At 33.9% G+C, this 16,370-nt stretch overlaps 1 protein-coding gene across 2 annotated transcripts in view; it reads left to right on the top strand.

Moving 5' to 3' along the window:
• Positions 1-10,562, top strand: part of LOC132931018 (uncharacterized) — a 52,367-nt gene extending 41,805 nt beyond the window's left edge. The window contains exon 6 of one of the 2 annotated variants that reach the window (XR_009662318.1): positions 8,753-8,895. Coding sequence is in view for 1 of the 2 variants with exons in the window: in XM_060997198.1 (XP_060853181.1) it covers positions 8,753-9,037 (285 nt within the window). In the remaining variant the exon portion in view is untranslated. Of the gene's footprint in view, positions 1-8,752 lie in introns of both variants that reach the window. The other variant, XM_060997198.1, reaches the window with a different exon arrangement.
• Positions 10,563-16,370: the final 5,808 nt, after the last annotated feature.

Consider the following 16,370-nt stretch of genomic DNA (forward strand, 5'->3'; position numbering starts at 1 on the left):
TAGAGTTGTGGCTTATTGCATGATGTTTAGGTCTCCACTCACGCATAATATCCCCCTGTGTGTAACACGTTATTATTTTAAAATTTCCTACTTACACGCGTGTTATGGATATACTTAGGCAATATTTAGGCATTTTATTACTGATCGTTATAATCTTATTGTTCTGTGATGTATACTTGTTCTTCTATGGTCGCTTAAACTTACTTATGCGTAATATCGCACACATGTGTACGTTCATGTTACGTGCACGTAAACAGACGTGGCAAAATACTTTTTTTAAACAATTATTGGGTAATAGAATCTCATTGTATCGCCATTAGTTACTATAATTATATGGATTACTGATCATTCGAATTCAAAATTCAATCTATGTATTGATAATTTTAGGATCGTTCGAATTGTTAATTTTTCACATAGTCACGCGAAAGTCGAAACGTGGCAATTGTCATACTGAATCCAAATTTGAGTGCGCTATTAAATATGACCACAATATTATAATCGAATAAGGAGGTGTATTTTTGAGCAAAAATTGGTTAGGTTCCTGTCCCCTCAAACAGCGATGTATATACGCGTATACATCGCGCTGCACTTGTTCGATCCGCACGATCTAATATAAATGATAGGTAGGTATATATCGTTGCCAAATAACCGATTTTCGATTTGCCTTGAAATCGTGTAAATCTGGAAAACGACGGCGGTGTCGGCGGCTGCTGTGCAGGATCATCTACCGCGGTCGCCGTCCGTCCGCCGTAATATAAATCCGTTGTTCGTCGCGAGGTCGATGGCGATCGTCACGTATTTTTCGAACTTTTAATGGGATTTTTTTTTCCGCGTGCCGGTCCGATTATAATAATGAAAACCGCGTTGTATAATACGTATATGATGGACAATAAAAATAATAATATAACGATATTTCGATGCGCCACGGTCCGTTAATTCTTTTTAGCGTCTGGTTTAGTAATATAACTATATAAAATAATATACAAAGGATATATATATCGTGTGCATGTACAATATACTCGCGCATGCGTGTAGTTTATATACGGACACGAGTGAGACAGTAAGAGAGAGCAGTAATCGAGAGATTCAAGGCCCATAGTCGTCGTCGTCCACCACCGTCTCATCTCCCCGCGCGCTGCAGCCGTATAATTATTACAATAATTTGTTTGTTCTTTTTTTCATTTGGTTCTTTATTATTTTTTTCCCAACTCGAAATCAAGGACAAAAACGGTACCCACTGCAGCAGTTTGTACACCTATGTAATGCTCGTATATGTATAGTCTCTGCGTCCACGCGTGCCCAACGCTTATAACAATTTTCCGTCGTACTTACGATGTGTATAGATGCAAACCGCAACGTCTGCAGCATTAATTTTTAATTTAAATCTTTTCACACAAAACGATTCGTTTCCCTCCCTTGCTCTCCATCACTTCCTGCGTGTTCCTGCGTGACGATGATGACAACGACAATAACATAATATTATATACTATATCGCGCGTGTATGTGTGTATATATATAATATATATATATATATTATACTGACATCACCCGTTTCGACTCGAACACGCGCTGCTGCCGCCGCCGAAGGAAAATTTTATTAATATTATATTTATTATTTATATTATATAGTGTACAAACGATGCCGCCGCCGTTTTTTTAAAACGCGCTGTATATGTCTCGAAATTGATGAAATTGATTTGCAATTATCAGAAAAACGAAAAACAATTCGATACAAACTCGCTCGTGGAGTTTAAATTGCAGTTCGTCATCTTTGTACATTAATAATTGTATTCGGCGTCGGTTTTCGACAATATCCGTCCGTCCGCGCAATTTATTGTTGTCCGGTGTTTAGTACCTTTATGTAGGTATATATAATATATATAATAGCTCCATACTTTCTACTTCCGTTCGATTTCCGGCTGTGCACTGACTGACCTTTATATAGTCGAAAATCCCAACACTATAATATGATGTACAGACTGCGGTACGCATAGCATCACGCAGTATTATACAGATAGTATAGTTATTAGGAATGATAGCGGCGGTATAGCGCACTAATTCTCTATGATTTGTGTGATTGAAAAAAAAAAATTCTGTTTTCCGTCTGTAATTTTAATTATTAATATATTTCTACTTTTTTAAAACACTTCGATATTCCAAATAAAGTTTAGAGATCAGCGAAGTAGTCCACCAAAAACTCGCGGGGAAGTATCCTCATTATACTTTAATCCTCTCTGCTTAAAAGTAAATACTTATTTGATAACATTGGTAATATAAACATAAAAAAAAAAAAGTTTAGAAATAAATATAGAATAATGTTACCTATTAAATAAATAAAATAATATTAATAAATAATTAGAAAATATCAAAATACTTGATTTTATTTTGTAAAAATGTAGCGTTCCAAGTAATAAATTACTTCAAACCGCAGAAAAACATTTTCACTTTTCGAAATCATATAGGTAATGACTGACCGAATAATTAGTGCGGCCAGTTACACCGCACATCCTGTATATAATATGTGATCGCGTACTGTATATTCGTATTATTTGTACCTAGTAGTAGTAACGATTGTAATCAACAAATAGGTACGCGCGCCAAAGACATATATATTATTATATTATATGGTCTGAGAGAAAATACGTTTTCGCATCGATTGTTGCAGTTGTTGTAGGTACATTATGTTACTATATACGTGTCGTCATCAGTTGGTTATTACATATATATGTATAATGTACAATGTTATTAACGATGAAAATAAATACTTTTTGTTCATTCGGCGCGAAAGAGATTTCTTATTATATTAGTATATTATTATTATTATACTGTTGCAGCTTCTCGGGTATATGATAATAATATAACACAATTTCTTCGCGAAATCGTTTCGGAATACTTGTTATGCATTTTTGTGACGCGATGCTCCGTTACATTATATTATAATATATACCATTAATACCCACAACATTTTTGTCTAGACTGACGAATCACACAGTGTCTGTGCGGAATAAATTGAAATCGTTGCTAATTGCGTCGCGTCGTTGTCCGAAAACCGGCAGGTCATCGATAATATTATTCGCGTTTCGATTCCTCTCAGTTTTTTTTACCTAAATATATAAGGTCGGAGGAATAGTAGCCCGTCCGTATACGACCGGAAATTGTCACTTCCTGATTGCTATGCACATTACAATAGCGCACGTTCCGCTCGTCCATCGGCCCGCATCGCGCGTAGTACATTTTTTTTTATAAAAATATATTAACAGATTAGCCGTTCATCTATACTTTATATACCATATACGACATACCTATGCTGTGTACCACAATGATGTATTATTAAATTGCAATAATAATAATGGTGGCTTGTACCTAAATCGTATATTATTTATATTATAAACTCTCGCTCGTTCATACTCAGTTATCGCGTTCGATTAATGTTTTTTTTCTATTATTATTCACTATAGTAAGATTATAATATACAAAAAACGAAAGTCGAAACGTTAAATCCGTTAATTTTGGACAAATACATAGTTGCAGATTAATATATAATATTTATATACATACCTATATATATAATTTGTGTATGTGTGTGTGTATGTTTTCTTGATATAAAATTGCAATTCCACTGGTGTCTATAATGTATTGTTTGTATATATTTATATACTATATATTATATTCTGATATTTTTTTAATTCGCGTAGAAAGTCACGGTTGTCAGTGTTCATAATGTTTTAAGCCACAAACAATTACGCGAATAAACGGTAATCGCTTGTATACATAGGAATTTTCTATTCCGACGAGATAAATGAAATTTTCCTGCGTTCGGAACATATAATGTCATTTATGATAGTTTATCGCTTATCTATACAACTATATACATCAACATATTATGGTGTTGTATAGCTAGGTGTATATACAGAAGAAACAATTATTACTTGTTTCATTGCTTTTTGATTGAAAAAATCTTTTTTTTTATATATACATATGTAATATACTATAGGTATTAGTAATATACTAAAGTTTTTGAGGAAATCGCAATGTATCTTTCTAGTGATTTTCTACTAAATTTTCTACTTCATCTTCGGAAAAAATGAAAAGATTTATCGTAGTATATATAAAATTTTATGTAATATATAATGTTAGTATACATATTATAAGCGTATTAAAATTTTTTAATACATTTTCAATTATTATTTATATTACGTACCTAAAGATCGTAATATTTATAAATATATACGACTTGTATACCCCTTACACAACTATTAGATTTCGGGTATTGTAATATGATATTATTCGGTATATTTTATTATATTAATGTAAAATATGATTATTTCGAGAACAGTGTTAAATATTATAATTGGTTCACCCATAAGTATAATATAAATATTATAATTGGTTCACCCATAAGTATAATAAATTATATTATTAATATTTTAATTTGCCATAGTATATTGTGTATAATATTATAGCGAGATGCATTGAGGACCGCAAAAGAAAACGTATCCGTTTTTTTTCTGCGGCTTGTGTTAACCTACTTGGCGTACGCGTATATACATGGTATAACACGTAATCTTCTTCCGATTTTTTATTATTTTTTTTGTTGGTTCATTAATATATATATATCACCACAGCACGTACCGTAAACAGTTTCGTCTGATCAATGGCGTCGTTCAATTATAAATAATAATACTAATAATACCAACTACAAAGCGGTCGGTTTTTTCTAGGCGTTTCACACTCGGTCCGTCACAGATTTCCCAAACGTATATACCTACTATAATATAAACATTCTAAACCTATATAGGACCGATAGACGTGATATATTATATAATATTATTTTGGCATAGGTACTCACTACTCATACGTTGCTTATGTACTGCATGCGTGTTATTTTATGTCGTGCGCGCATCGTGGCTGTATCTTTCATGTTTGTCATATTTATAGATATATTTAACGCACCCTGTAAATTGCTGCAAGATCTTGTTTGATTTTGAATTCGCGTGACGACTAAGTTATAGTATACAGAATGTTTACGTAGGTGTGCATAAGCCTATATGTGTAAGTTCGAAACACTCTGTACAATAGTATGCCTACTCGCAATTTCGCGACGTACATGCCATGCGATAGGGTTATGTATTTATAATTACCGCGGAATAAATCGAATCCGTTAAAAAAATTCGACGGAATATAATCGAATGACATTGTTTTTGCAGTGGTTGTATAAGCGCATGTTTTGAATTGTTATAAAGGTATATATATATATATACTATAGTATGACGCGAGTAGTATAGTGACGGGGAAGGAGGTGTTATGCATACACGTGGTAAAATGTCGTTAAAAATTTGCAGGAGAGAAATCGTTAATCATATTAGCCGATTGCCAAACGTCGTTGCTGAGGTCATCGCGCTCGGCGACAGGACCGTATCCTAGATGCGGTAATAAATATATATCTAATAATAAATTAGTTGTAAATAATAAACTCGTCGTGATTTTTCTTTTTTATATTGTGAGGAAGAGGAGAGAATTTTTTAGTTGGTATGAAATATGATTGTATTTATTTACAATATAACAAACCATCCATCGTAACAAATAAAACTCCGGAAAATCCACCTCACTTGCATCCACTGGACGGTCAATAATGACGACGTGTATATAAATGATATAATGATAATATAATATAGGTACTCGGGTACACACGTCAACAGGTTATACGGACTGTAAGCTGTAAATATTATAATTTATATAGGAAACTCGCATGTATTATAGAGTATATATTATATATATATATGCCGTCGCTGTCGCTTTCGGATTGCGACACCAATTTATAATAACAACCGCGCGCGTTTAGCCGACCGTGTCTTCCTGTGCAGGTCTGCACTTGTGTGTAGGTACGTACAACAATATAATGCTGCTCGTAAACGCGTAGGTAACCTAACCAAACTTATGTACAGGGTACATTGTCGTGCTTGACCCCGTTAACGATTTATACTTGTACCGGTAATTGTTAAGTATTATTTTGGTTTGCCTAAAAAAAAATCATGTGTTATTGTTAATCGAACATTTTTTCTATTTTTTTTATTTCTCTGAACATTATATTTAATTCTTCTCTTAATTCGCGTGTTGATAATATGTTAATATATCCAAGTTTGTATAACTTTCAAGTTTTTATCGTTAAAAGTAATTATCATGACTATCAGGAAAATACATACATTTTCTAATTTTTTACAAATCTGTTGCATTAACGTTTCGATAATAATTTCGAACAGGGTGAACAGCATGACGAGGAAACACACACCCTATGTACGCGTAAATACATTCACCTTACATAGAAATAAAACGTGTAATATGTGCAGTACAGCGTAAAACGTTTATCAAAATAATCTATAGCCGTCTAAAACATCGCGCGTGTGCGGCTCGGCGTGTGCTTAATACATATGAACGCGATACCTAATACATATGAACGCGATGCTTCAGTGTGCTTATTAGTTATTATATATGCGCGTATGCGCATCCACATTTAATTCGCCGGAACCAGCCGGAAAAAAATTAATTTGTTTCCTTTGAGACGTTAGTCGATTTCCGCATAGGTGTTTGTATGTCGCGTTGCTAATCTCCTCATTCATATCTTATTCAACGACGTGCGACGGTGCACCACATATGCGTAGTAATATCATACATTCAGCTGATGTGTGTTTAACATTTTATTCTTATCGTAATATTTTTGAAAACGTTTTTAAAGGTCGGTCTGATAAAAACATGTCGAGTACCTACCGTTAACTTAACACGAGAAAATAAAAATTCTCATCTTATTCGCACCACTTTACTCGCGAGACGGCAGAGTTGAATTATCGATTTCTCTATTCGTGTGTGCGTTATACCTTATACTTCACATAATGGGTGTGCAAAGCGGGTTGGTATATTTAGATATAACCTAACCTGCAGATGAATGTAATAAATAATATACTTGCGCTATTTATGCAGTATTTATTAGATGGTGGATGGACGAGCGAGGGGACAAAACGCCGTTACGAGATACGCTCATAATAAGTGTATATGTATAGACGTATAATGTATACAGATATAGCGAGTTCCAGTGTTTTCGAGTTTCCCAGTTGACAGTTTAAAAAGACAAATATACATATAATATTATATTCCGTCTCTACGCGTTATTAACCGTTGTGTGTGCGTTTAATGTTATATTTTTTTGCAGTGCGTGCACCGTTGGCTCCGCGGGATTCGTTTCCCAGACGTCGTTTTCTTTTTCGCGGATAAATCGGCCCCAACGTGCATGTACCGTGTATACCGCGTGAAGAAATAAATATCTGCCAAGCACTTATGACACACAGGGCGCACGCATAGAATGATGTTTCTGTAGTATAAGATTTCCCTCGACGATCACGATTCGCCGGCCAAAAACTTACTTCGTATTTTTTCGACCGTGTTATGTATACTGTCTTGTAATATATAACGTAATATTACAGAAGTATATAATAATGTAAAGTGATATCATATATACTGGTACGATTTTGGTATTTTTTCCAATCAAAAGCATTCGCTCGCGTGCACACACGCACATTCACACGTGATCGAGTAAAAATGATTTAACGACAGAATAAACAAAATCTCTCCACGAAACGTAACATAATATAAAACCGTCGAAAAAGAAAATCGCGTAGTTGCTCTCTCTCGCGCTAGCGCCCGTCGCAATCGATTACGCGTAATGCAGTATACGTACAATCTTATTGCTCATAATAATTTAATTCTAATACACGTACAGTAACATGGTTTAATTGTATAATTATTACGAATAAGATGGTTGTACGTAAAATTTACCGACCGTTTATTAACTTCAAAATAATATACAACGTGCACTTGCCTGTTTAATACAACATAATTTTTTTAGCCGAGACCGGCTAAACTTAGCATACAAAATATATATAGTTGCATAACTAAATGTCTAAATACGTACTTAAATAATAATAGTACGACTGATCATACTCGCTGGTGTCAGGTTTTTATGCGTTACGTAACCAAAAAACAAACAATTTTAAGAAAAAAAAATCTTTAAATCATGACAGACTGTACAGTAGCAGCTAGTATTTTAGTGTAATAACGAGATTTTAACATACATTATACTATCATATAATTTATATGTAATTCAAAAAAAAATTGCAACATGGTAACGATCGCGTGCAAAGACTTCCGCCATGTGTATTCGTGTATAATATTTTTGTATATTCTATACGAGGGGCCCAGCAGGGGAGGGAGGGTCAATTGCAAGAGTGTTTACGCCTATACCAAAGCTGATCGCTATTATACGCTCGCCAATGACTTCATTGTAGTGGCGGCCTGCAGGTGACTCATCTGTACCTATTCCTATAATAATATTTTTTGTATTGCGCATGTTATTATATAATAAAATGATGTACATATTATGTAGGTACCTATAATTAGTGTATATTTTTAAATCGGTAGAGCTTAACCGGCACTCATTTTTAAGACTTATATATGTTGAGACTTGAGAGTAATTAATAGTCTTTATTTTAACGTGCACTCCCTACTACCATCCTATTACGTTTATATGGCGATTATTGGTCTTACTTTCGGTTTTAATTTTTTTTCTCATCAAAAATCTAACATACGCTTTACTCGCATGTATATAATATATAATAATGTTATAATATATAACCCATAATATAACGATTTTATGATTGCGGTCCTCGATTTTTACGTATTGTTTCTCAATTTTTGCACACAGCCCGCTGCCAAGAAACTCTTCCGGCGCCGTAACCTCGTACGGCAGAGTCGTGGCTTGATGGAAGCCTGCAAAAAGCCTGTCCTGCCAGCCGTCGATGAAGTACAAGAGCCGCCAGACTCCATGGCCGTCCGATCTCGCGACTTGGACGACGGGGAGGACGACGAGTTTTTCTTCGACAGCATTGAAAGTAGTCTGGCCACGAGCGCCTGCAGCTCTAGACCGCCTCCGCCCGAATGCGATTCCATTGATCTGTCGCAACCAGACTCATCGTTGACAGCCACTTGACCAATGACGGTTTTCGTCACAATAATATAATTATTATTATACACAAAACACTTAGATATTTTGCCTATACGACGACGAAATAGAAAAAAAAATATTGTATTTTGGCATTTTTTTTTTTTTTTTACTTTCGTCTACCGCATATATAAAATTTACATCGTCACCCTCATATGTAATACAACACACATATCATCATCATTGACACCATCGAAAACATCACAAAATTCAATCCTTTTCGCGTCCTCGTCACATCATCTATTGTATATTATATACCTATTATACTACTCCACATCCTGATACGATATTTTGGACTTGACGATGATTATTGCCATAGCACACGCGCATATATGTACACCATATTATCATAACGAGTATAATATATCTATATATCTATATATGTATAATTTTTTTTTAGTGTTTTTATGTTTCAAATCAATGTTTTGACAATAAATCATTCGTTTGCCATCGTTACACGATAATTTATCTATATATTAATATGAGATTATACGTCTATATAATATTATACTATATCGTCATACTTTTTGTTATATTATTATTTTTTGTTTAATTAGTTTTGTGGTGCTCTATTACGGTTGGAGAAATTGAAGTGTAATACATATTATTATACAATACGCGTGTTTACTGCAGTACCTACCCATATATAATATTACGAGTATTATGTAATCGGAATAAAATGTAAGTATTTTTTTCCGTCCGAGTCTCGACATTCCAGACATTAACATATTGCATATTATTTTTATTTATATTATTGTTTTCCATAAATCATATTTATGTTATAAATTTAGACTGATTATTGCGTAGTAATTGTATAATCTAAATTCCAACCCCGTCGTTTTTCTCGTTAGTCGATCCTCTCACCCCGCGCCATCGAGAATTGATTATACATTTTCTAATACATTTGTTTTTAGACCCGTGGGTTTGTTTTCATTGCAAACTTTACGCGGAAAACAGTGTTCTATTTTATTGTTTACACGCATTGAAAATAAAAATACAACGCATAAATCCACGGTAATGGGATCGTTTATTATCTCCCATTCACTGTGCAATATAACCATCATCCTTAGTCCACCCTACCACCCTTTTTCTCCAATACAAAATGTTATTATATACTTAGGTTTAATGAATAAAAACAAAGCTCACTGATGATATAATACTTATATAATGTATATATAAGTGTCACATTTATTATTATTATTTAAAAAAACATTAAATCATAAATTATTATTATTATTATTATTGCGTAATTTTGTATAACCACATAAAAAATATTTATTTTTAAAAAGAAATTTATATCTAATATTATAATTATTATTGTTATTGTACCTATATATATATATGTTATTTATGTTGTATATGTATTTTTTCTTTTCTTTTTTTATGTAGTGTTATTATAGATATAATATTTTTGTGTGAAAAAAAGTAAATACACATGTGTGTTATAAAACAGCTGATATTATATGTGTATGTTTTTAAAAGAACTGTACAATAAACTCGTGATCTTAGTCAATATTGTGTAGTTTTATTTTCCTCCATCGTGTTGTTTATAATAATTCCATAACGTATATATGATAGTATAATATTGTGTATAACTGTGTAATATATGTGTTACATATTATATTGTGTATATAAGATTCGCGTCTCGCCACGGTCGTGACTACATAGTATATATATTTATATTGAACTGACTACGTATTTTATGGTCAACGGTCGATATTTGTCGGAGAAAAATGCATTTTCTAGTGAAATCCTGATGAAAATCGAATAAAATCCGACTCGCACCGTCCGTCACACTGGAGTCACTATACCTATATACCATGTTTGCAGTCCAGCTGCAGGGTGTGGGAGTGGAATCTGTACGGACCAAGCCACCGTCGGTGAACACCCGAAAAAACTAGTGCGTTGGGTCATAGAGGTGGGCTGAACTAAAAACAGCTGACTTACACAGGCATAAAAAATGTATCGATTTTATAGATCAATCACGCGGGCTATTAAATCGTGTTTAAGTAAGGAGGACCATTATCAGCTCAAGCTATATAATATACGTGTATATTATTGATATTATTGATTCGTCAAACGTTTATGGGTTCGTGTGACCCGGTGGCACGCGTTTTTTTGTTGTAATTCTATATAATATAGACGTCGCGCGCGGGCTAAGTATTGTACAGTATACTGTGATTGGGATATTATGTTTGTTTTTAGAACTGGCGAATTTGTATTCGGTCCAAGGGAACCTATTATTATTGTATTATATTGTGTTTATATATATATATATATATTATACGCACTGCGAACTGCAGCAACGCCGTGCCCGCACGATTCGGCGACGGTGGTGTCCTGGCACGAAATTAAAAAAAAATAAATAAAATCCGAGGCCGCCGCGCGTTGTGTCCGGTCGCGACGGCGGCGGCAGCGGCGTGATGATTGATTCGCCAAAGGTCAACCGCGCGCGCAATCGAAATATTACGTATATTATACTATTATAATGTTTTATAATGCGTTATTATTATTATATTGCACTGCACACGCGGTGATTGCAGTAGGACACTCCCTGCAGCGGTGTGGCTATAGGTGCTGTAGCAGGTATGTGCAATGTATAGATATGTGTGCACATATTATTATGTACGTATAGGTCACGGATCGCGATAAAACGTTTACGATAATATTATTAAATATCATTTGCGGGCGGCGAGCGATCGAAAAACGCGAAAAAAAAACGTAATGATTATAATATTATAATATATACGTGTGCGCTGCACAATATACCACGCGAGTGCGTCTGATTATATTATATTCAAAAAAATACATATATATGCATACAATTCGTCGATGAGCTGGGTACATAGCAGGTATGTTCACGTCGCCGCCGCGATGACTCGAGGTGCGAGGGGCCACGGCCGTCCGGGACGGCTTTGGTGATAACAACAGCTGTAGAAGAACCGCGTGATGTGTAATAATATTATTATAATGTTAATACGACCTAACGATTAGATTCGTGTCGGCCGCGGACCTAATTATTATAACACAACATTATTACGACGTCGTTTATCCCAAGTGTACACATACCATTACAATATCATATACTATATATTATATGCATATAAATATAGCTGTGTAAAACGTTACTGCACTCTGCTATAATTATAAATAAGTCTTAATCGTCCTTCGGCCCGACCGTGTAAATCTGTAAACCCGCGGGGACCACCGCAGCTCATCGAGGCCGCACGCAGTCCCGCGGATCCAACATGTTAATATTGATACTTTAAACGTTGAACAAGTTTTTGTCAAAGTTATAGTTGGTGATCTTTTGATTATTTTTTGTGCCGTATACTTTCCACCTAATAGTGATTTACAGTTATACTTAAATCACCTTTCAGTCTTAGAGTCTATTGAGTCTTCTTTTCCGAATTGTAAGTTTATCATTTGTGGTGATTATAATATTCCCTCCCTATCCTGGGAAAGTGATAAGCACGGGCTTAAGTGTGTCAACTTCCTTTCTTCCCAAGTAGGAAGTTCTCTTATTGAGAGTTGTTCTGTGTTAAATTTATACCAGTTTAATTCTATCATTAATGCTCATGGAAATATTCTAGATTTGGTGTTTTCTAATCTCCCAGAGAGCTCCATAAATCTTTACGACGACCCGTTTGTCCCTATTGACCCATGCCACCCTCCAATTCAAATTAATGTTCGTTTACCTATCTCTCAGCCTATTCTTAACAACGACAGAACAATCTACAATTATGTGAAAGGTGATTATATTAATGCGAACCTGTTTTTTAATTCTTTTAATTGGTTGAAAACTTTTAAACACCTCAATACTGAGGCAGCGGCGCTCGTATTCCAACACGCACTTTTAGAAGCTTTACACTCTTTTGTCCCTCAAAAAACCATAAGCACCTCCCATAATTTCCCTTACTGGTTTAACAAAGAACTCAAAACCCTTGTTTGGAAGAAAAATAAAGCTCATTCAAATTATATCAAAAATAAAAGTAAATCAAATTATGAAAAATTCTCCTTGTTGCGTGCTCAATATAAATCGCAGTCTAAAATTGTTTTTCATGATTTTATAAACCGATCAGAAAGTGAAATTATAAGTAACCCGAAATATTTTTGGAACTGGGTTAACTTTAATACTAAGTCTCATGGTATACCCAATTCTGTATTCTTAGGTGATACTATTGCTAATAATGGTGCGGCTATTGCTAATTTATTCTTAGATTATTTCTCCTCTGTATATAACACTTCACCCGTCCATTCACCTGATGAACCTTACATTTTCGCCTCTACTTATCAATTTGATCACATCATCCCCAATAAATGTAGTATCTCTCTTAATGAGGTATCTGATGGTCTACGGGCACTTATAAAATGTAGGTCTCCCGGCCCAGATGGTGTTTCTGGTTACTTCTTGGCAAACTTAGCAAATTCTATAGCTTATCCCATATTTATCTTATATAACAAATCACTTGAGGAAGGAGTATTTCCATCCATCTGGAAAACAAGCTCTATCACCCCAGTTTTCAAGAAAGGCGATAAATCTAACGTCAAAAATTATCGCCCCATCTCTGGTCTAGTACAAATTGGTAAATTGTTAGAAAAATTGGTTCTAGTTCAAATGATCAAGCCAATTAATAACATTTTAGACAAAAGCCAGCATGGTTTTAGACCGGGGAGGTCCACCTTAACTTGTAATTTATCGCTGCAAAATTTCATACTCAACGCTTTTAATGATAATTGTCAAGTTGACGTAATTTATACCGATTTTGCGAAAGCTTTTGACCGTGTCGATCATGAATTATTGATTATTATATTGGATAAATTAGGGTTTAGTCATCCATTGTTATCCTGGTTTAAATCTTATCTCACAAACAGATCTCAGTTCACCCAAGTGCATGGCTTCTACTCAGAGACGGTCCCGGTCCCATCTGGTACTCCCCAAGGAGGTCACTTATCGCCCATTCTATTCAATTTATTTATAAACGGACTATCACTTGTTCTTAAAAAATGCCAAATTCTGTTTTTTGCGGACGATTTAAAAATATTTACTCGTATTTCTTCGTTTGAGGATTGCCTAGTTCTACAAGATGAATTAAATATATTATCTATATGGTGTCGTAATTGGGGAATGTGTCTCAATACTGATAAATGTTATTCAATGTGTTTTTACAGATCCCGTAGGCATATAACCTATACATACTCTATAAATGATGTTCAGCTTAGATCAGTCTCTTCAATTACAGACTTAGGAGTAACTTTAACCACTAATTTAAATTTCCGTGATCATATTGAGAGTGTTGTAAAAAAATCGTTAAAAGTTCTAGGATTTATTAAGCGGCATTCATCTGAATTCAAAAACGTTAGATCATTCAAACTCCTGTATTGTGCATTAGTCAGGTCTATTCTTGAATACGGGGCTCCTATCTGGAATCCATACACCAAAACCGATATCGACTTCATTGAACGCGTTCAAAATAGGTTTTTAAAATTCGTAGCCTTTAAATTTAATTTGACCATTGATAATCATGATTATACACAAATCAGATCTTTTCTTAACATTCCAGCCTTATCCTCCAGACGTGAAATAGCAGATATATCTTTTATATATAAGTTAATTAATGGTATCACCGATGATCCTGATCTTTTAAAATGCATCCCCTTTACTATTCCAGCCTACAATAACCGTTCCACATCTTTGTTTTATATTCCAGTATATAGCACAAACTATTTGAAAAACTCACCTATTCCTAGGGCTATGGCTCTATGCAATAAACTTTCGACGAGAGTTGACTTTTTCTTCTCTTCCTTAAAGGAGATAATAAATGCTCACATGAACAATGTGAATACGTAATGCTGGGTTTGCCTATCTATTTAATACTATTTTTCCTTTTTAGATTTTTGTAAACTTCATATACTTATAAGATTTTATTTTATGTAATATTGCATTTCTTTTGTATTTGTATTCAAACTTTACTATCTGTACTATTGGGCCTTGGCCCGTTTTATTCTATTGAATAAACTATTATTATTATTATTATTATTATGTGTCTAGGAGAGGGATCACATATGATCTACGAAAGATGATGCTGTTGTTGTATTTCAATCGTGTTTATAATATATATATAGCTTCGTAGGGTGGCACACGCTTGAATTTCTTTTAGACTCGAAAATCGAAAATGATTTTGTCTATATATTTACGTATGGGTTTGCGGGAAAACAAATTGTCTGCACGATAGCACCTTATTTTATACTAAAAAACTACTAACTCGGCTGGTTTTGACGAAAATGTCACAGATATTGGTAGAGAACACGTGTTTTTAAAGATATCAGGAGAATGCATTTAGAGTAGGTATGTTTAGCTTGTACCGTGTTCAAGAATATAATATTATACCGACCGTTATATCACTTATATCTAATCATACAAGGCTTTTTTAATGGCGGATCACCAAAACCGAGATACACCGATATAGCACCGTATTTGATATTTGTTCATTTTTACCCGCACAAGGTCGGGTGGGTTAAACAGCTGGCTTATTATTATGTAATATAGTAATGGTATGTATTGTGTTGAACGGTAGGCACGCCTTTTCAAACTATTAAATAGTCAAAAACATTTACGTATAGTTATATTATGTTTTATATTGTTAATGCTAAAGAGTAAAGTACTAAAAATAAATGCATTATCCTTTTTTGAATGAAAAATTTATCAATGACGTTTTTAATATTATTATGCGAATACCTATACGATCAAGGTCAGACCTACTCGCTTCAACAATTTTAGCTCTTAATTACATTAAGTTTTAACATTTAACACAATAAGTAAACGAATTATACTTCTAAATATTGATGCAAACGCGGTTCATGCAAAAATACGAAGTAATAAATATACGAATTTCATAAGTATAATAAAAAGCAAAATAAAATAAATTAGAATATCGAAAAATAGTTGTAGGTACTATGATATTCTGGAGGAGACAGCCAAAATCCTATAGTAAAACCTACAACATTCCTTCTTGAATCCAACAATTTACTAGCAAAGTTTTGATGTTATATAACTCTTGGCATTCTAACATACTTTACCGGTGCCAATACTTAATGAACATACCTACTGGCCACTTATAATCAAACTCTCTGTTGTCCAACAACGCGACAGCTAAAGTTGCATATTCTTAAATGGTCATCATAATATTCTGAAGTAGAATATATTATTCGGAGTATTTTGATCTAAAAAAAAAATCAAATCTTAAATCAGTATCTATAGTTCATTAAATATAGCTTATAAGTATTAAAGTTTTTATGAGCGGAGTAATGGATCAACATT

Source organism: Rhopalosiphum padi, chromosome 4 (genome assembly GCF_020882245.1).
Source record: "Rhopalosiphum padi isolate XX-2018 chromosome 4, ASM2088224v1, whole genome shotgun sequence".
Lineage (NCBI taxonomy): Eukaryota > Metazoa > Arthropoda > Insecta > Hemiptera > Aphididae > Rhopalosiphum > Rhopalosiphum padi.